The sequence below is a fragment of the Bidens hawaiensis genome, unplaced genomic scaffold, assembly GCF_021521415.1.
Source record: "Bidens hawaiensis isolate Kalapana, Puna unplaced genomic scaffold, B.hawaiensis_p1.1 tig00026005_1, whole genome shotgun sequence".
Lineage (NCBI taxonomy): Eukaryota > Viridiplantae > Streptophyta > Magnoliopsida > Asterales > Asteraceae > Bidens > Bidens hawaiensis.
In genome coordinates, this window is record NW_027494184.1 from 189361 (window position 1) to 212114 (window position 22754).

General features: G+C 36.0%; 1 protein-coding gene and 1 pseudogene across 1 annotated transcript; both read left to right on the top strand.

Annotated features, from left to right (window-relative positions):
- Window positions 1-373: 373 nt before the first annotated feature.
- On the top strand, window positions 374-2477 carry LOC143572751 (putative pentatricopeptide repeat-containing protein At1g77010, mitochondrial pseudogene; annotated as a pseudogene).
- Window positions 2478-12021: 9544 nt separating this feature from the next.
- On the top strand, window positions 12022-21175 carry LOC143572752 (pentatricopeptide repeat-containing protein At1g76280-like). The gene is made up of 14 exons (XM_077057820.1): window positions 12022-12136; window positions 12238-12283; window positions 13428-13503; window positions 13685-13863; window positions 14781-14888; window positions 14994-15176; window positions 16185-16631; window positions 17401-17496; window positions 17615-17788; window positions 18740-18967; window positions 19109-19237; window positions 19475-19663; window positions 19760-19879; window positions 20781-21175. The coding sequence occupies exons 1-14, from the start codon at window positions 12117-12119 to the stop codon at window positions 21165-21167; spliced, it is 2382 nt and encodes a 793-aa protein (XP_076913935.1). The 5' UTR covers window positions 12022-12116; the 3' UTR covers window positions 21168-21175.
- Window positions 21176-22754: the final 1579 nt, after the last annotated feature.

Genomic DNA, 22754 nt, shown 5'->3' on the forward strand with positions numbered 1-22754 from the left:
ATGTTTCCCTCGAATCTTCCTCGGTCCACAACTATAGAAGGATCAGTCGAAGGGTTTGGATGTTAAAAGGTTTTAAGAGCATTCATAATGAATTCTTCACATTATGCTAGCGGTGTTCATTTTTGGGGACTGGAGTGGTAAATGGATGAGGAATAAAATATTACCGTTTATGATTAAATCTGAAGAAACATTTCATAATTTTTTAAATTGTAATTACAATTTACACTCTTAGTATATTACTTGTTTGGCTCATAACATATAATTATATTCCTTAAAATCTTAAATAATAGAGTAGCTCACAAGAAGTATATATATATATATGATTGTGTACAAACCAAAGAGAATATAGACACTTGAAGCAAGCAAAGCAAATATGGATCTTGATTGGCACTCATGCAGTCGTTTACTACAAACCATCACAACCAACCTCTCACTCAACCAAGCCAAACAACTCCACCCCTTATTACTCAAACGAGGCATGCTTCGCTCCTCAATAACACTGACCAACCGTCTCATTCAACTTTACTCTAAATGCGGCCACTTGCCCAACGCCCACCAGCTGTTCGACGAAATGCCCGAAAGAAACCCCTTCACTTGGAACTCGCTGATCGAAGCCTACGTAAACTCACGCAACGACGCCGAGACGTTACGCTTGTTTAACGCAATGCCTGAGAGGAATAGTTTTACGTGGAATGTGGTTGTATCCGGCTTTGTTAAGGCGGGAAAGCTGAGTCTTGCAAGAATGGTTTTTGATCAAATGGTTGTCAAGAATGCGGTGGCGTGGAACGCAATGATTCATGGGTATGCCCGAAACGGGCAGGCCTTGGAAGCGGTTAGTTTGTTTCAAGCTATGAAATCTGGAAACGGTGGGTTGGATGCGTATGTTCTAGCTACGGTGTTTGGTGCGTGTGCGGATTTGTTAGATCTTAAGTTAGGGAGAATAATACATGGTTTTGTAGTCGTTGACCGGGTCAACGTTGACCCGGTTTTGGGAAGCTCATTAGTGAACATGTATGGGAAATGCGGCGATTTGGATTATGCGAACCGAGTGTTGCAAACGCTTCCGTACGTTGATTATTTTTCTCTATCGTCGTTGATCTCTGCATACTTGAATAACGGAAACGTGACGGATGCGAAACGAGTTTTTGAAATGAAAAACGACCCAAGTGTTGGTCTATGGAACTCTTTGATTTCGGGTCATATTGTTAATAATATGGGAAGAGAAGCACTTATGATGTTTAATGTAATGAGAAGAAACGGGACTCGTGAAGATGTTTCGACTATCGTGAGTGTTTTAAACGCGTGTGATTGTTTAGGCTTTGTTGATTATGCAACACAAATGCATGCACACGCGTGTAAATTTGGAGTGATACGTGATCTTATAGTCGCATCCGTGCTTGTTGACACTTATTCTAAATGTGGTAGGATAACTAGCGCGTGCGAGTTGTTCAACGAGTTGGATACACACGACACGGTTTTGTTGAACTCGATGATTATGGTTTATTGTAAGTGTGGTAAAGTTGCAGATGCTAAAGAGGTTTTTAACAGTATTTCATCTAAAACATTGATTTCATGGAACTCAATGATATCAGGGTTGAATCAAAACGGTTATTCAGCCGAAGGAATTGCTTGTTTCGGTGAGTTAAACACAAAGGGGTTGAGAATTGATGAATTTACCCTTGCGAGTGTGATTAGCGCATGTGGTTCGATTTCATCACTTGAGTTTGGTGAATCGTTATTTGCTAAAGCTATTGTTATCGGTCTTGAATATGATATAATCGTTTCAACTTCGGTCATCAATTTGTATTGCAAATGTGGGATGATTGATAAAGGTAGAAAGATATTTGGTCAAATGGCCAACTTTGACCAGTTTGACCAAGCTTTATGGAACTCCATGTTAATGGGTTATGCTACAAATGGGTACGGAATTGAAGCGTTGGAATTGTTTAATAATATGAGAAAATTAAATGTTACGCCTAATAATATTACGTTTACTACTGTTCTATCTGCATGTGATCACTGTGGTTTATTTGAAGAGGGGTTAAAGTGGTTTCATGTAATGAAAGACGAGTATTTTATTGAACCGGGAATCGAGCATTATTCATGTATGGTGGATCTTTTATCAAGGTTTGGTCGGCTTGATGAGGCGTTAACGTTAGTTACACACATGCCGTTTGATGCTGATGTAAGCATGTGGTCATCGGTTTTGAGAGGGTGTGTAGCTCATGGGAATGCAATTTTGGGGAGGAAAGTTGCAGAGAAAATAATAATGATTGACCCGAAGAATGCAGACGCACATGTGCAGTTATCGAGCATTTTTGCGGTTTCTGGGGAGTGGGCCCGATCGGAGCAAGTTAGAAAGTTGATAATTGATGAGAGAATGAAGAAGGTTTCTGGTAGAAGTTGGGTTGATTCTTGAAGAAACTGTAGCGGTTATGTAATATGTTATAGGATATATGGAAAATGCATATATGTAGTTAGCCTATCATTTACATATATATTTATAAAATTACATGTTACTTTTTTACAACTTGGTATGTTCTATAAAGAAACAAAAAATGACTGTCATCGCCGATAGCCACCAGATGGCCCCGTTACGACCAGCCATTATCTTATCGCTGATCTGTTTCGATCAGCGAAACCTTGGTTATTCGATCAGTCATATAGACGTCAATCAGATTCCCATCAGCAGGTCAAACGAACCCGTTCCAGGTAAGTGTTTTGATAGATTAACCACTAAGTTCAGGGCTTCAGGCAGCCCCAATGCAAAATTTGTTTTGCTCGATTAATATTTTGTTCTACTCGTTTGTTAACCGATATTCGCCTAACAAAAACCATTTTAGGTGTTTGGATGTGTTTTTTGTAAATGTTTATTGCAACTTGAAGAATCACAAATGAATCAAACGAGTTTATTAAGTTAGGGACTTAGGGATGATAAGATATTGAGTTGTCCAAAGTATTTGCCAACAATTGGGAGCCGTATGGCTCGACCCACACCAACTTCCGGTGCGTTGTGGTTGAAGAAAATGAACCCATCTCGTGTCGATGGGTTTGGAAGTGGCTATTGTGGAGATTGTAGTTAACAAATGCGTTAGGTATACTCATGGCACGTAGGCCTCTCCGAGGGCCTAGGCACAAGAGGAAAGAATCAACTTTTACACGCATAAATCATCAAGTTCCAAGCTACCTCATTATAGTATCTTAGGATGATAGGATAATGAGTTATTAAGTTAGGGTCTTGGGGATGATATTGATAAGATAATGAGTCCAAAGCATTGTGAACAATTTGGAGTCGTATCGCTCGAAACACACCAACTTCTGGTTCGCCAGTGCCAAAGAGAAATCTAACACATCTCGTGGCGCTGGGTTGAAAGTGGCTATTGTGGAGATCGTAGTTAACAAATGCGTTAGGTACACTGATGGCGCATAGGCCTCTTCGAGGGCCTAGGCGAAAAAAAGTCAACTTTTGCACGCATGAATCATTGAGTTCCAAGCCACCCCGTTTTATTTAGTTCTCAAAATCAATTTTTATGTATTATAAAATCAGGAATTAAAACTTTAAAATAAGTAGAAGTAACTCAGCCACTCAAGTTATTGCATCTTGTTAGGCAAGAGTTTTTCTCCGTGTCAATATTTATTATTGTATTATAAGCTGGATTTGTACAAACGCTAAAGAGATTCTTTTCCAATTCCACAATAGGTTAAATCAAAATTTCCAAGTATGTTATTATTCATCTTGTATAAGCATTAGTAGATTCTTTTCCGTTTGCACATCGCAACACACAGATTGAGATTACCAGTTTTATTAAATCACAAAATAAAAAAAATATTAGTCAACATGACCAAACATATATTGTAGGGGTGTGCAAGAAACTGGTCCCAAACCGAAAAATCCAAACTGAAAAACCGAACAACAACAAAAACCGACTTATAGTTCATAGTTCGGTTTTGCATGTAATAAAAACCGAACTGAACCGATCTAAATTTCTAGATTTCTATTTTATGTAATTTATAAGAATTTAATATATAACTCAAATATTTTTGGCCAAATATATAACAGTTACTTAATTAATAATTAACAAAATTATTTATACCTAAATTTATTTTTTTCAGCATAACTTTTTTTCCCCTAACTCAAATGACAAAATCCGAAAAAACTAAAATCAAACGGTTTTAAAAATCCAAAACCACACCAAGGCACCATACACAACCTTTTGCATTTTGGTTACAAGGGCAGACCCACCCAGTGTAAAAACATTCAATCTCTACACAGTTAATAAAAAATAGTATCCAAATGTAAACGGTAAACCAACAAACTCAAATGATCAATATTTAATTAAAAAAAATTAAAGTTTCGATACAATATTAAATTAAAAAAAAATTAAAGTTTCGATAGTTAAAACACTACAAACCGTTTGGATCCTTTTCCTTTGAGAAATCTGCATTTTGTCTCCCTGGTTTATATCGTCGTGCGATGGGTTTACCCCTGAAAAAGATTTTGCGAACTTTGGGCCCCTATGTTTCTCCGGCGGGTTCCTCTGACTCCTACCGTCAGTTGACCCGTCGTTGACCCGTTAAAAAAAGGGAAATTACTATGTTACCCCTGATTCCTTTATAACTAAGCGATCTACCCTCTTTCCCTTTATGTTACCATCTCCGGAGATTCCGTCTACCCTGTAATATTCCATTTTCCGGTGACCGATTGACGGATGTCTCAATCCAAGTCAAGTCAATTCTCCTCGGGTTCACCTTCCAAGCCTTCCCGTGCAGATGAGCTTTGTGCGAGATGTTCATGTGGTGCCGCGACATGTTACCGGATATCCAGGACCGATGCAAACCCGGGACGTCGATTCTTGTGCTGTGTAAGTTTTAATTACTCACGAATTAGGGTTCTAGTCTATTAATCGATGATGATTTGGTCTGTCGTGTGGCTTAGGTCAATTTAGGGGTAATTGTTCTAATTTGTGAATCGAATTAGGGTTGTTTGTTTGTTGATATATTTAGTCCGTTACAGAAGGGGAGTTGTGGATGGCTAAAATGGGCTGATGATCCCACATGCCCTAGTTGTGAAAAGGTAATTCAAGCAATGGTGAAGATGATGAACAAGAAAGATGATTTTGCAAGAATGAAAACCAAAGAAGTAACAAGCTTGAAGATGTTGCTAGGAATTAGTTGGTTTTTGTTCTTCGTTTATGTGTGTTTTTATTGATTAGCTGTTAACATTGTCTTTGTAGTATGGGATAATGTAATCTTTGTTGTTGTTATTTTAGTTTATGTTAAATTTTAGAGCTTCTTGATTCATCTATTTACTTTAAATTTGTGTTCCACATTATCAGTCATATTGCAGCCATGATGAAACTGAGAATGTTGAGTTAGGGAAGGATGATGAGAATGTTCAGTTTGACCAAGACAAAAGTCAAATGGAAGACAAGGAATATCAATTGGGTGAAGATGAGTTGATGGCTTATTTAGTGCAAGAAGATGCCTTATTTAGAACAAGTGAAGAACATGAAATGGATCTTGGTGATGATTATGACCCTGAGGTTGTGAAAGCAGCTTTCAACTACACCAGTGAGCCGGAAGAAGATTACTATCATGATCCATATGAAGACGATCCAGTGTGGGACTCTGACTGGTCAAATGATGATTGTCATTGGAAGTAACATTGTAGTTGGTTTCTAGTATTGTTTGCATTTGAATTGTACTTTAATTTGACATGATTAAATCTATTGTAATGTTTGCATGATTTGCCTACATGCTATTAGTTTTAAAAGCATTAAACAAATACTGTCAAAATAGCATACAAACCATCATGTCCCAAATCAAACACACATACTACAAGTCTTAAATTGTTTCAAACACAAACCATGATAACACACACATGGTACCAGCAAGTTCAAACAAAAGTCTTAAATAGTCTCAAACACACACCATCAATCTAACTCAAACACACCTTGTTGACATCATTATGGTTGAATTGGCGCCCTGCAAGTTCTGATGTTGTGTCCGTAACCTCCACATCTTCCACAACTTTTTTCATGCCCCAACCTGGTAAGTCTTCCTCCTGCAGAAAACACTTCCTAAACCTCTTCAATCTTCCTCTTCCTCTTTTTGCTAGCTGCCAATTTCTTCTTCTCACCTAGTGCCTTCTTCCTGCTCTTCTTCGGTCTGCCAATCTGAGTATGATGTTTAGGTGGAGTTATTATTGTTGGGCATTTTGAGGGTGCCCACATATCAGGGCCTGGTATGAGCCTGATTTGGTGATTATACACCTTCTTCCAAGTGTCTAACCAGTAAGCTTCATCAACCCACTTCTCCAATGGACCGACATTCATGTTGTTTTCTATCATGTTATATAGGGCTGCCACAGCATGTTTGCATGGCATACCTGTCATGTCCCATCTCCTGCATGTGCAAGTTCTATCCTCCACATTCACCACACATTGGCTTATCAGACTTTTAACCTATGAACATAATTGCATATTAACAAATGTTTGGTTGTAATATCATGGTAAGGCAAATAATGATACCTGGTAAGTGACTTCATCAACCATCATAACTGAGAGTTTGCTTGCTTCTGTTTGGATTTCATCCCATGCTTTTGTTGCTTGCGGTGTTAATGGGCCCCTTGCAGTGGCTTGCATCTTCTTCACAGTCACAATCCTCATGGTCAAATACTCTCTAATATACTCCAAGCATGTAATGATCGGCTTGTCTCTTGCTCCAACAAGTTGCTTGTTGAAAGATTCACAAAGGTTGTTCAGTAACCTATCACTTTTTGCCCTTCCTGAAAAATGTGATCTTGACCATCTTGCTGCCGGGATCTCACTAAGCCAGAGAAACATATCAAGATTTGTTTTCTTAATCTCCTCCATTGCCATGTTGAAGTAGGGGACAGAAGTGGCCGATGCTGCCCTATAAAACAAGCCTTTATACAAATCTCCCCTCCAGGTTTGCCTCAAGTTCTCATGGATGTGTCTACAACAAAACCGATGCTCTGCCTTAGGGAAAACACTCTCAACTGCTTGAATAAGTCCCTATAACAGTCAAATCACCATAATTAGTGTACATGAGTTAGCCTATTACAAATATATCCAACATGTACATACCTTTTGTCGGTCACTTATGAAAGTAAAATTGGCATCATGAGGCAAGTCAAGATCATCTCCAAGGAGATCTAAGAACCATTTCCATGAGTCTGTGCATTCGGCTTCCACTATTGCAAAGGCAACAGGATACAAGCAATTGTTACCATCCGTCCCGACAGCAGTCAAAATCTGTCCGGGGTATTTCCTTTTCATAAAACAACCATCCAACCCAAGAAGTTCTCTACCAAGCAATTTAAATCCTTTAACCAAAGCAGCATAACACACATATATCCTTCTAAATTGCTTTGTTTTAAGGTTAGGATTAGCACATGGTTCAACGTCTAATTTAATGATACTACCTAGGTTTGCTTTAAGAAGCTCATCAATATAGGATCTGAGGTGGGTGTATTGTTTGGTGTGGTCACCATCCTTCCTTTGCAAGGCTATTGTCTTTGCTCTTCTCATCTTGGATTCAGAAAGTTGTACTTGATGCATCTGCTGGAATTTGGCCTTCAATTCCTTGGCAGATAAGTTGGGGGTGGTTTGTAGCTCAACGTCAATCACTTTGGCAATAGTAGACATTGTGTACAAACCAATTGTTCTACTTCTAAGACAATCGTGTTTTCTAGGAATGGCCTTGTGACAATCATCAATTTCAGGTTAACTCCGTTAACTCAACTCCGTCAATTCAAACTTAAGATCATTGAATCTATAACGCACACTTCATTACATTTAAACTAGGGTTTAAATGACGCTTGACACTTACTACATGTGTAGTCTTTCGGGAATTGCACCGAAACGCAAACGAGTTGACGCAAACGATTGGTGAATAAACGAAAAACGTCAAAACAGTAATTATGTGATAATTATGTGTTAGACTTATGTGTTGTGTGATAACATCGTTATAAACGTTAACTCAATGTACTAGAACTAGTTAGTTAAGCTAGAAAAGCAACAATCGAAAGTTGAGGGGCTTGAGTGTAACATAGTATTATTATAAATAATAATAATAATACCCTAACTCACTTTTTTTCTTTCTCTTCCTCTACCCCGATCGGACTTCTCTTCCCCCCCCCCCCTCACGGCTGCCGCCACTTATATACACACATACAACCAAGTTTTCAAGCCTTTGATTGAAGATTAAGGTGCTAGGAAGGTATAAACGACTATCCTATGCATCCTTTATACTTAATTTCGATGTTTAATGGGTTAATTGAAAACCCTAGAGGCCGATTTATGTGTGTATGTAGTTTATATGATTGTTGTTGATTTGATGATGATATGATAACTAGAATGGATATTGTTACATGTTAATTGCCTGTGTCTTTGATTTGAATTCAAATAAAAACCCTAATCATGAATGTAATGTGTAATTGATGTGCATGGATAGTGATTATGGAGTCTAGAGTGTTATATGAATGAATGATGGTCCATAGATAGTTAATATGTTGAGTTTGGATGCAAACAGTTTATGGACAGATTGTGTTATTGATGTTTAATTGACTGTAACGAGGTGTAAATGTGAAAATTGGTTGAGATTGTTGATACTACAGTAAACTAGGTTGAGTCTAGTTTCTAAAGAATATAAACTTGTAATTTTTGGACAAGTAAAGGTTAACTTTTATGATTTTACAAAAACGTTGTGCAAAGCTGAGTTGTCAGACCTGCTGTTAGGTTGTTTTGTAAATATTATATCTCATGAACTACGAGACCAATTGGGTTGGTTCCACTTCTGGAAGTTGACTTATTGAGTTAGGAACCTAACCTAAGTTGTCTTGCATTTATTGGATTTTTCGTTTAACGGGAATTTCAAATAACATTCTGTTGCGCATGAATTTGACTGTTATGAGTTTGCTGTAATGATTTGATGATTGTGAGAAACCTATGTGGAATAAAAATATAATAAAATATGTTCTGGAAACCTAAGACATATATTCTTTTGTGATGATTTTTGGTAAATTAATTGTGATGCTATGATCGGTGAGATAGTACAATCTTTCAAGTAGAATTTCTGTCTCGGTGAAACTAGCTGCTGAATTTTGTGAAAATGCATGAAACATGATACTTGCTATATAATTGTTATGTTTTGACCAAATTGCCCTTGCGGGGAATAATTGCTAATTGATTGTCATGATTCGACCAAATTGCCCTCGTGGGGAATAATGGCTAGTTAATTGTTATGTGTTGACCAAATTGCCCTTACGGGGAGAAATTGCTAGTGATGTACTTTATGAATACATGACACGTAAATAATTGCTTACACATGTAGCGTATCACAAATACACTTATTAAAGTCACACACAATTCACAAACGAAACACGAAACATGTTGTGTGCATAGGTATTATGTGCCGGGTCTAGAGACTCGATAATATTCTGACACTTAGAAAAATCTCTTTGTTGTTTTAGAACGCTAGAGAGAGTTTTTCTGTGACGCGCATCTTGGTGAATTATTTTGGGAATACTTCGCAAACAGTGAGTTTCACTTTCCCCTTTTAAACTTTTTAAATGCTTTTCACTTGGGGGAGATAACATACTCCGAAAACGCATTTAAGATTTTGTTAATATAGATTATATACCACTTGTAAAGACTAAGTGGCAAACGCGTTAACTAAAGTCCTTCATTCACATCGAACCGTTTAATATTGGATAATAGCGAGTCATTGTTGAGTAGTACTACTGGGTTTGACAAACCCCACCCAACGCTAAACTCGACTGGAGGTCGAGCGGGTGTAATCTTGGCTAAACACATACCATGGTCGGGATAGACCTGGTGGCAAGGCAAATGATAAACAGTCAGCTTCGGTGTCGAACACTTAGTGATACTTGATTTATAGGCTAGCTACCTATAGATATATAATTGACATAACACTATCTGTAACGCAAAACGCTGTAACGCAAAACGCTGTAACGCAAAACGCTGTAACGCAAAACGCTGAACGCAAACGCTAAACGCTTTATTTTATATAAACTGTGAACTCACCAACCTTGTGTTGACACTTTTAGTATGTTATTCTCAGGTAGCCGAGGCGGGCGCGCGGTTTAGGATCATGCATTGCTTGAAACACTTTTAATTATGCAAACTTATTTTAAATGTTATCATTGGGTTTTTAAGTCGTCTTGCGTGACGCAACATCGGTTTCTATGGTTTTACGCTTCCGCACTTATTTTCATTTAAACGTTTTTATGGTTTGATTATAACTAATGATTCCGATCCTGTTAGTTCACACCCTCTGACGGTAAAACTCCGTTAGTGGATTTTGAGGGTGTGACAGGCCTTCACACACCAATTATCCTCAACAGATTGTCTTGAGATGTGTATCGTCCAAGGGCAAGTGGGTTTCATTTCCCTTTTTTTACCTTCAACTTTTCCTGACTTGACACATTTGACCCCTCACCAGCAACCAAATTAGGATTGGTCCCCAAACAAATCACCCTAAACCTTAAAGGATCATTCTTCTTGATATACAAATCTCTTATGGCATGAATAGCATAACTCTTAACCATTTCATTCAAGGTTTCCTTTAATAGTATTAACTGACCAACAAAAAATGGACACTCATCATCATTATTCCTTTCCTTCCCCTTGAACTTTCTTAGCATACTATTCAAGACACTCAAGCGCTCATCATCAGAGCTCTCATAGGTATCCATGCAAGGATTTAAACCATCATCATCATCACTAATATGATCACCTGCTGCTTCTACCACATCAAAATCTACAATAGCTTTATACAACCTCATGTCAACTTCTACATCCTCCAAGGGTGTTTGAAAGGCAGCCGTATACTCAGGATCACTTTCATCTGATCCATCACTATCATAACTGTCATCATCTTCCTCACTAGAACTATTTTCAGCACTCTCTTCATCAACACTTTCACCACCCACTTCATGGACACTTTCACCACCCACTTCATGGACACTCTCAGCACACACTTCATGGATACTTTCAAAACTAGTTACAAATCCAGAATTATATACCACAGTTTCAGCACCACTAGTCCTGCCATGTTCTACAAAAATCTCAACAATGTGACTACCTATACCATCACTACCTCTAATCATATCACAAACATCTTGAAAATGATAATCTTCAACCAATGGCTTTAAACCCAAATCCAAACTAATACGCGGATGTTTGTAATGAAAACAACAAGCTGTACCACAACCATATTGTAACTTACAAAGTATTCCAAGCAACAAACTTTTACAAAATTCAGATTCTTGAACTTCATCAACGTAAGTGATCTTCCCCCCCTTCGTATCTTCGCTTCCCCTAGGTAGCGAAATACCTTCCACGGAAAAGTTTTATGGTGAGCGCATGCAAATAATTTTCACCTATAACAACCGTTCATTCAACCCTTTAACAACACAAAAGTAAATAAACAAAAAGTTTGAACACACAGCAACACCTTACCATATAGGTCGTACGGGTCACAATACTCACTGTCCGGCCTAATAGAATACGAGGTCGACATTGCAATGTGTGCAGGTGTCGTTCGATTTTAACGGTGATCGGAAAAAATAGGGGTTCAATGTTCGAACGGGTGGCCGATATTTGGGTGTATGGGAAAAAAGCCCTAAATCGGGGGTTTTATTAAATCAGGGTGGATAAATAGGTAAATGACAAAATTACCCTTCGACATTAACAGTCAACGACGGGTCAGCTGACGGTAGGAGTTAGAGGAACCCGCCGGAGAAACATAAGGACCCAAAAAGTTTGCAAAATCATTTTCAGGGGTAAACCCATCACACGACGATATAAACCACGAAGACAAAATGCAGAATTCTCTTTTCTTTTTAATATTATGATACAATATTAAATTAAAAGAAAAAGATAAAAAATTAAAGTTTGGATAGTTAAAACACTACACGGATCTAAAATACAATTTAAGAAAAAACACTAGACTTTGAATTCTACAAACCTATTACTATTACCCGAATCATCCATCGGAGCCGCCGGTAGCATCTCCGGCCACCGTCACTTATGCCGTCGGCCTATTTCCTCCGGTAATCATTCTCTGTCATGTGTGCTAGGGTTTCAGTGTAAGTATCCAATTCAAATATTACTTATTATTTAATCTAATATATGAAATTGAATGCTTATGTTATGTTTTTTGAATCTGTTTGTTTGTTTTGAATTGCAGCAAGCTGTTGGCGCGTTCGATTCGGAAGTCGTACTCTACCGGATTGGTACTGATATCTGTTTGAAACTGTTTTAGCTACCATTTCATTAAGAAGCTACACTTTTCACTTTTTGATGTAAAATTGGTTGTTTTCAGCTAGTCCTGTAAACGAGCCGAGTGAGCTACTCAAGATCGGCTTGTTGTAAACGAGCTCGAGCTTTTATTGAGGCTCATTTAATAAACGAGCTTGAGCTCAAGTTTGACATTTCGAGCTTCAGCCGGATCACTAGCCTAAACGCCCTTTTTATTAATACAATTTTATCTGTTATATTTATATATAAATGTTTTTATGTGTAAAATACTAAAAGGGTCTAATTGATTTCAAAATTGAAAGTGTTTTAACTATAATTTCATGAAGAAGTTATACTTTGACTTTGATGTTGAATTGGTTGATTTCAACTAGCCGAGCCTCTCGTGAGCTACTCGACATCGGCTCGTTAAAAACTCGAATTTAGTTGAGCTTAAATGAGCTCTAGTCCAAGCTCGAGCTTTTATTGAGGCTTATTTAGTAAACGAGCTCGAGCCTCAATTTATTATGCTTTCAACTAGGGGTGTAAACAAGCCAAGCCTCACGAGCTACTCCAGATCGACTCGTGAAAAACTCGAATCTAGTTGAGCTTAAAAGAGGCTAAGCCCGTGCTCGAGCATTTATTGAGGTTCATTTAATAAACAAGCTCGAGCTGGCTCGTGAGCCTATACGAGCGTTTTATTTATTAGGTATATATTTATGATAAAAGTAATTAGTTATTGTATATTATATCATATATAGAAAAATATAATTATAAATTTATATGTAAATATTATAATCATGTATAATAAAATAATTAATCAAGCTGAGGCCAGCCCGAGCTAGAGTTTAAAAATCTTACTCACGAAAACAGGCCAAGGTCGAGCTTGAGTCGTCTTGAGTTAATACGAGTTGGGCTGGGCTCGGCTCATTTACACCCCTGCTTTCAACTGCCATATTTGTTTAAATTTTAAGCTTTGTTTAGAAGTATTTGTAGACTGTATTGACCTTGACATCTTTTCTTTTACTAATGGTTTATGGAACATAATTGATATGAATATTGCATATGAAACTCATAGCTGTGATATCAAAAGGAGGCAAAAATGTTCAATTTTTTTGACTTGTGAATACTGCTTTTGTATAGGTAAGAAACAAGAGTTCTAGATTTAATTCAAGAAAAGAGATACCAGAGGAATGGAGACGTTCTACAGCATTCTATGGTATGATAACTGATCATATTTTGCAGCATTATTACCCTTTGTTTTTCATATGCCATTCTTCAAGTAGTTACAGTTTCACGTCAACTTTGACATGAAACAATCACCGTGGCCAAAAACAAGAAACACGACTGATTCTTTTGGCTAAAAACTATTGTGAGTTTGACTTGCAATTTTGGTTCAGGCGATCCAGTGAATCAAGTTATAGGATCAGTGCAGAAGCAAATTGTGAATGCACTTCACCTGGGTGATAGAGAAAGGGCTTCCAGTCTGTTATCCAATATTGGCCAAAATAAGCATATGTTGATAGCTAACCATTTTGCTGATATTCTTAAATACTGCGCATCGATACCTGATCCACTGGTAAACCTTTGAATGATATTATTTTTTGATTAGTATGGAGTTAATTTTCATTGGGAAATTGGTATCGTACATGAGTATTGCATTAGGAGGTTGTCCGTATATCTTTTTAGGTTGTACATCTTATTTATGAATTAAATCATATATAGAGGTTATTTGCATCTAAATTTTAGGGACATGATGATAGAAGTGTATTGGAAATACAAACATTTATATAAATAGCTCACGCCTCGTGTACGCAGTCTTGGTTTTAAATGCGCGCCTCACATGATGTGGTGATGAGATCTCAATATCTCATTGCGCGATGCAATGCCATGATGCGCGCCTCATATGATACAGTTTGATGTGATCTTATGTGTGATGTGGAGCTTTATGTAGTTGACCAGTATTTGAACACATTGGAATTTGGACAGTCAATTGGCAATGGGTCTGAGTTTTTCAAATCTAATTGAACAAATCTGACCATCAGTTGAGCAATGAATTTGAGTATATGAACAAGTTAAGATCATTAATCGAACAAATCTGACAAGTGATGACGAGAACATCTTATATTTTAGTGTGTAGAAGTTAACAAGTTCAAACATTATTCATCAAAATGACTTTTTCGTATATTTCTTATGATGAACACATGCGTGATGCAGACCAAACATTTTTTATGCTTCGGCTTTTGGGATTAGAACGCATCAGATCGCAAAACGCTTTTTAAAAACCAAGTTCGCATCTCAGCTTTGGGTACCCATCGCCTCGGTGTGCCTTGTGCTTTTTAAAACCAAGATTTTTGCTCATGTTTATTATCACAAGTCTATTAAACAAAAACATTCGCTCCATGTATGGTTCTCCTTTTGACTATATTAGTTGTTAACATTCATAAATGACTACTATGTTATTAAGGTGTAACATGAATTAATTCTTTTGTATAGTTTGTCATGGAGATTTGGAAAACTATGGAGGAAAAAGGAATAGAATTGAACAATAAATGTCACACTCTTATGATTCGAGCTCTCTGCAAAGCAGGGTACTTAGAGGAGGTATAAACATTTGTATATCCCGTTCTTATATCATTTTATATAATTATCCTGAAAAATGAATACTTGACTTATGCCAAATTTAATTCAGATATTATTTGTTTGTAGGCATTTAACTTGTTGAGTAATTGTGGGGAAACTTCAAATCTTTATCCTACTTTGCAAAAATATAACATTCTTCTAGGAGCTTCTGCTGAAATGAACAGCGTTATTCATGTCAGTAAGTGTTTAGACCTAATGGAGAATGACATGCTGGGGAAGGATGAGATTACATACATTGAACTTCTCAAGGTATGTATCGATATGCTCAAACGATAGTCAAACATTTGGTTGTGTTTTATCCCTTAACGGGTCCAATAAAAAGTTTAGCTAAATGGGTAACCGGTTTAAACGGGTTGAAACCCTATTTTAATAATTTAATCCATACAACTTCAATTTTCAGGGATTATGTTCTTTATGGTAATTATATTGATTTCTGATTATAATTGCCAGTTACAAATATCATAATAATAAAAGGTTTTAGCATGGCCCGTTTCAGTGTGAACTCTTTTTGACCCTTTACCCAACCTAGGGGTGTAAATTTCTGACATGACACATACCTTACACGAAATTTGCGGGTTTGGGCTTACTATAAGCGTGTTCGGTTCAGCTTCAGGTAGAACCATGAACTCGTTTAGCTGACCGGGTCATGTTTGTCTCAACCCGGTGGGTTGACCCGTTTAACCCATTTGTTTTTTAAAATGTATTTTATATCATAAATCAAATTTGTTGGGTAATATATGCCAAAATGTAAAACACAAAAGAGAAAATGATGTAAGATTTAATAGTTAAAATGTAACTGTTTTGTATACATTTTTCATATTTTGTTGTAAAGATGTAAATTTAGAGTATTAATATGCAAAAAAAAAAATAAAAAAAATTGGGTTAAATGGTTCATGTATGTGTCAACCCACGAATATCCGTTTTGTGTTCGGGTTTATATGTCTGACATGATTTTGGGTTCATGTCATGTCGGGTTGGCGCCTCCAACCCGACCCGTTTAACACCTCTAATGTTAATGATGTTTTCTCTGTTCTTATATTTAAAGAAACATTTTGCATAGGGAGTCCTGAAACAATACATTGGGTTTAGAAACTCAACAAGGGGGTAAAAGGGTTATTTCACTTTTTTACATGGTTAAAAGTTTTCAAGTTCACATGCTGCAAGAAGTCTTGCGATCCAGTTAATTATTAATTTGAAATTTGACAAGTTTTTTTAGTGTTATTAATGAGTGAGTGTATTCTAAATTTATTCTTTCAGCTTGCAGTTTTGCAGAAAAACACGTCAGCGGTTTATAACATCTGGAATGAGTATTCCAAATATTATAATTTCAACCTTATTTCTCTAAGAAAATTCATTTGGTCCTTTACACGATTAAAAGATTTAACAACCGCATGCGAAGCTTTACAACATCTGGTGGCTTTAGTTTTCCGGGGTGATTCTACCATCAAAATAAGTGATGAAGGAAAAATGGTTATTCCAAAATTGGATGTACCGATGCCTATATTAAGTAATCAGGATAATAATAATATGGTCAACCCAAAGGTTGTCGGCTTTGACGTGAACAACGTCAACACTGTTGGAACGGTGCTGGGAAATCCGAAAAGTATTCTTGATACAAAGATCTTGAGGTTGTCTTTTACTGATGTTATTCGTGCTTGTGTGCCATTTAAGAACAATGAGCTGGCAGAACAGTTATTCTATCAGGTATCATTTCATTTTACCTGTTTAGTTATAAAATTATTTATATGTACTAGTTTAGAACATTACTTTTACATGTTTGGAGGTCAAATAATTAGTTTTGGATAATCATTTTCATACCCGCTGCAACAAAATAAGACTTATTATCTAAGAGAAATAACTTGAACGGCTTTTACTCCCACTTAACGATCTGTCTATACTATTCACAAAGGGAGAATTCAATATATACCCTTAAAAAAATTTCTTAAGTATATTATACACCCAAACCAATATCAAAATATTATTTATATATCCTTCTTAAAATGAATTTCATTTAATGACAATTTTACCTTTTCCAAATATATATTTTAAAAATTTCTTCATTAGGTCAATAACTACATGTTGAAACCAACTGTTCTGTTCTACTGTCATGGCCGAGGGATGCTGTTGATAGATGAATATGAAATTCTAAGATAAAAAATGAATAAATATGGCATTTTAAGTTTTGGAAAAATAAGGGGTAAAGTGATATATATGAAATTCTCCATTTCACAAAAATGTCATTTTTGGACATCTTATTTATTAGTTACTTAAATCTTAATAAATTGTCAAACATGTGATCTGATCATTATTAAATCTTCTAACATCAAAGACACATCCAAAAACTATTTTCCACATCCTATTTTATTACAGCTGATTATCTAGTTTTGATTATTCAATATCAGATATGTGAAAGCTGCTGACTTGTCATCTATCCTCTAGTTTCTGATATTTTATGTAATTTTATTTGTTTTAGATGCAAAATCTTGGCGTCAAACCATCACGTGGTGCATTTGATGGTCTTATTAGAGTGCTTGTTAAAGAGAGAGGTTTCCATGATGGCATAGAAGTGGTACTTGTTAACTACATTTATTTTTATTATGCAATGCACAGTTTTGTCTTAGATTAATCACTTCATTTGGTTTGACATAATCTTTTTTTCGGTTCTTTTTTGGTTTTTTTTGTTGCAGTTAAATTTGATGAAACAAAAAAATTTGAAGCCACATGATTCAACTTTTGCAGCAATATCAGTTGGTTGCAGTGAAAGCTTGGAATTGGATTTGGCTGAGGCATTTTTGGATCAGATGGCTCAATCTAAAAGTGCATATCCTTATAATAAGCTGCTTGAAGCATGTGACACACTGGTTAGTAAACAAGTTTTATCTGAATATTGCTGTATAACTTTTTTAAATCACATGAATGACGTTTTAACTTCATTTATCCAAATAACAACTCTCCATGTGGTTGCTGAAGTTTTAACAAATCACAACCTCCATATGTTTGCTGAAGTTTTAACAAACGACTGATAAAATGTACGAGAGCTCGAGTTCGGCTAGCTTAACTTTCGAGAGCTTGGCCCGTGAGTAATCTATTAATTCTTGAGCTTGTTCCGGTCTTGGCTGGTTTATTAATTTTTATATAAATATGAGAGCTCTTGATCTCACGCTCAGCCCGTGAGAAGTTTTTTAAGCACGAGCTCGGATTGTTTATTATTTTTTATTTATTTATATACATTTGACCTATTTTTATTTTATTTTACTTATAATTTATCTATATAACATAATATATACCGTTTAGTTATTTTTATCATGATATAATAGTAATTTCATTAAGAATAATTGTTTCTATATAAATATTTATTTAATATGTTTAATAATAGTATATAAATATATAAATAACAAGCTCATGTAGGCTCTCGAGCTTGATAAGTGAAGCTGGGGATTGAGTTTGTTTATTAAACAAGCTTTATTTTTAGTCTCAAGCTCGTTGAAACTCGGTTCAGTTTGAGCTTCTAGCGAACCAATATCAGGTAGCTAACGAGTGGCTTAGCTCTAAAGCCACCAATTTCACGTTTTTTACATTAAAATGGAAATAAACTAAAAAACTTACAAAAATCTTGATATTTGAGGGGGATTCGAAATCAGGGTACCATAAATGATGAAATTTTCACGTGTCTCGCAAATGATGAATTTTTTTAAAAAACAAAAACTTGGATTTTTTTTTACTGTTAGTTTTATTTTTGAAATCATTGTTAGCATTTTAGATGAAATAATGCTATATATCTCATGAAAATTTATGTTTGTTTAATATTGTAGGATCAACCCGAACGTGGAGTTCATATATATGGTAAAATGAAGCAGTTGAAAATAGCTTCAACTATTAAGACATACGAACTGCTATTTTCATTATTTGGCAATGTAAACGCTCCCTACGAAAACGGAAACATTTTGTCACAAGTAGAAGCTACTAGAAGGATAAACGCAATAGAGGATGATATGATGAGAAATGGCATTCAACACAGTTATGTGTCAATCAGGAACTTGGCAAGTCCCTCATTAATGAAATTTTTTTAACCCAAATTTGATAATTTTATATGAATGTGAAGGTGAACTTGTATGAGATTATGATTTTATTATGTTTTGGAACCCTAAAAGTTTTTTATTTTTTTTTATTTTTTTTAATAGCTAAAGGCACTTGGGTTAGAGGGGATGATAAGTGGGCTCTTGCACTACTTGCGTGTGGCAGAAAACCAATTTACTCCTGGAACTCCAATTTACAACATTGTCTTGCATTCACTTATTGAGGCTAAGGAGGTAGGTAATACATACATGTGTGGAAGCCACGTGTTCAAAGAAATTATAGGAGCAACAAAAACGCATTGACGCACTGTTATAAAAACACACGTGCTTACCCACTGTTATACATTTTAAACTTGACGTTTATGTGCCCATATACACTCGTGTGTGCGCGTGTGGTAATAATATACATGTGTGTCTATATATACGTGTGTGTGTATTGTGATAATGACGTCAGGCTCTGTTGTGATTCAGGATCAAACGGCGATTAACGTATTTAAAACTTTGATGTCACATGGCTATCGTCCGAATGATGTGACATGTAATATCATGATTGACTGTTGCAGTATTAGCAGGTCATTCAAATCTGCTCAGGGTTTGATCGCCATGATGATTCGTTATGGATATCCACCACAAACGCAAACTTATACATCTCTTTTAAAGGTATTCCAGTATTTAATTCTTTTTTGTCACATTTAATTGTTCTATGAATTATACAAAATATTATATTAATCCATTATAATAATCAATGATTATCAGCTTGTGTTGGCTTCAGAAGATTTTGATGAAGCGTTGAATCTTCTAAACCAAGCTTGTTCGGAAGGAATCCAACTTGATGCTGTGTTGTACAACACGATTATCGATGTAGCATCGCAGAAGGTATCTAATTGCTTCTTCCATAGTAATTATGAAACACAACTTTGTTTTTAGTAGGGGTATTAATGAGCCGAGCCGAGCCCAAGCTCGTCTAGGCTCGAGCTCAGCTCGTTTAACTCACTAGAGCTCAAGCTCAGCTCGTTTCGATCTCTAATTTTAAAGCTTGAGCGGCTCATGAGTAAATTTCAAGCTTGAGCTTTGGCTTGTTTGCTATTTATTAATTAGTTTGTGTATATTTATAATTGTTTTTTATTATACATTTTTAATTTATAAGTTTTATATATAACATAATGTATATTGTTAAATTATTTTTATTGTTGTTCTGTATATAATAATAATCATTATAAAAAATACATTTTCAAATATAGTAAATTAAAATTATATAAATAATAGCCTAGTTCAGGCTTGGGCTCAGACTCGCTTATTATACAAGTTTACTTTAGGCTCGAGCTTGGCTTGATTTGAGCTTTTAGAGAGCAAATCTCGAGTACCTCAGGAGCGTCTTGGCTCGTTTACACCCTAGTTTTCGGTAACCATGTGAACATGTTAGGGAAAACTCACTAAGCTACTCGAGATCAGGTCTTGCTAAAAAACTCGAATCCCGTAGAGCTTAAACGAGCTCGAGCCTATATTGGAGCTCATTTAATAAATGAGTTCAAGCCTGAGCTTTAGATTTCGAGCTTCACTAGATTTTTTAGCCTAAACGACCCTATTATTTATATATTTTTTAACGAGTATATTAAAAAATATATTTACATAATAGTAACCATTATGCACAAGGTTATGATAAAATTAAATAGCTAATAAATAATAAACAAGCCAAGCTCGGGCCGGAAAAACTACACACGTTGAAGCTTTTATAAAGCAAAACCTATATTTGCTTATGTATGAACTGATTATACAGGATAGAATAGACATAATCGAGTTTGTGATGGACCGCATGCACAAAGAGCGGGTCCCACCAGACCCCGCAACATGTGGTCACGTGTTCACAGCATATGTGAACCAAGGTTTCCACAACACGGCCATGGAAGCCCTGCAAGTTATGAGTATACACATGTTATCCGAAGAAGACATTAACAAAAACAAAGCGGTTTTCGAGGACCTTATTTATTCAGAAGATTCAGAAGCCGAGTCACGTGTTTTAGACCTGTTCAAAGATTCCAAGGAGAATCTTGCTGTGGCCCTTTTGAACTTGAGATGGTGTGCTATGGTCGGGAACCCGATTTCGTGGTTGACCAGTCAGAGCCAATGGGTGAAGCGGCTCGCGGCTACAAACAGTTATAGATAAAGTGTCGATTGTACGTGTTTGTTTTCCATAGATAAAGTGTCGATTCGGGATGCGTGTTTAGCTTCAATGGGGATAAGGCTTCTAGAAGGGATAGTGTTAGGCTATAAATAGAGGCTTTATTTATTATTGTATGTGTTTGTTTTCCATGGTGTAGATCATCCACCCAAGGGCAGCTCACCTTGGGTGGGTCGGTTATTTATTAAGGTTATCAATATTTTAACCGACAACAAGATCGTTCATTTATATTTATATTATTTATGTTGGGTCGTTTAGTTAACCGCACCCGTCTCGAAACATTATTAAGTGCAAAACCCATCTTAAAACTTTATATTATTTTTAGCTCTACTAGTTGTAGTTATTGGATCACAGCCTTGAATCTAGGTCTTGTTGTGGTGTTTAAAAAGTATTCTTGCTTACTTTCGGGTTTCAAGGTGTTCTTGAACATCTTGAAAGTGTTCTTGGGTGTTAAAGTCTATTTTGAAGGCTTCGGGTTCTTCAAGTGTGCTTGTTAAGATGCATTCAAACTTGGTTTCATTTGTGGTGATTGTTGTGGATTTGTAGTTGTTTGTGTAATTAAAGTGGTGAAAAAGTGTGTGGAACTTCATTCCAATTGAATCAAACGAAGTACAAGTATGTCCAAAAGTGGATAAGATTGTATGGACCTTTATTTCTATGCTAAAAGTTGTTTTCGGATTACTTAAATTTGAATCGAATCGACTCATTACGAATCGAATAGAATCACTCTTTCCAATCAAATCGAAATTAACTTCTAATCGAATCGAATATGAATAACTAATCGAATTGAATCACCATTCGACTCGATTGGTTTTGTATTTAACTTGACTAAAATACCTTTTGATTCGACAGAAAATCCAGTCGATTCGGTTTCTTTTCTCAATTCGATTCCTTTTCTAAATTCAATTCATTTTCTCATTCCATTACCGATCCATTAGAATAGAATATTCGATTCGATTAGATTGTACTTGGAATTTTTATTCACTGGTTGCTCAATCTAATGTTCTACAGTTAAAGATGTCTCATGATCCAGAATTGTTAAAGAGCTGCATAATGTTAGAAAATGAAGTGGGCACAACAACCAATCCTCCTAAACTCATGCCATTTGAAAGAAAATTTGATGACTTTATATGGAGGTTTAAGAACTTCTAGAGGATGATTGATCCTGGCTATATAAGATCATAAGAGAAAAGTCCACACGTACCAGTTGCTGCCACTGCAGCTGGTGATGTTGAAATTATTGAAGATGGTTTTTCTGATGATGATCTTTTAAAGATCATCATCAGAAAAACCATCTTCAATAATTTCAACATATTGAAAGGTGAGTTCAACATGTTCAACCATATTCACGGAGAAACTATTGGTAAACATTGAGTTGGTATGAGATTAATAACTAATATGAGGAATAGTGGACTCAGTTATGATTATTCTGAGATTAACCAAAAGTTGCTGAACTCTCTACCCTACTCCTGGAACACAAGTGTCATTACCATCAGACGTACCAAGAATTTGGAAATAACCTCTTTGTCCGATCTGATCTCCACCATCAAGTCTTACAAGATGGATGACAAG

What these genes read in the sequence shown, in the direction of transcription:
- LOC143572752 (XM_077057820.1), top strand. Translation starts at nt 12,117, where the DNA reads ATGTGTGCTAGGGTTTCAGT. An exon ending in CATACATTGAACTTCTCAAG is followed by an intron (nt 15,177 to 16,184) that starts GTATGTATCGAT and finishes TTATTCTTTCAG; the next exon opens with CTTGCAGTTTTGCAGAAAAA. An exon ending in CACTTATTGAGGCTAAGGAG is followed by an intron (nt 19,238 to 19,474) that starts GTAGGTAATACA and finishes GTTGTGATTCAG; the next exon opens with GATCAAACGGCGATTAACGT.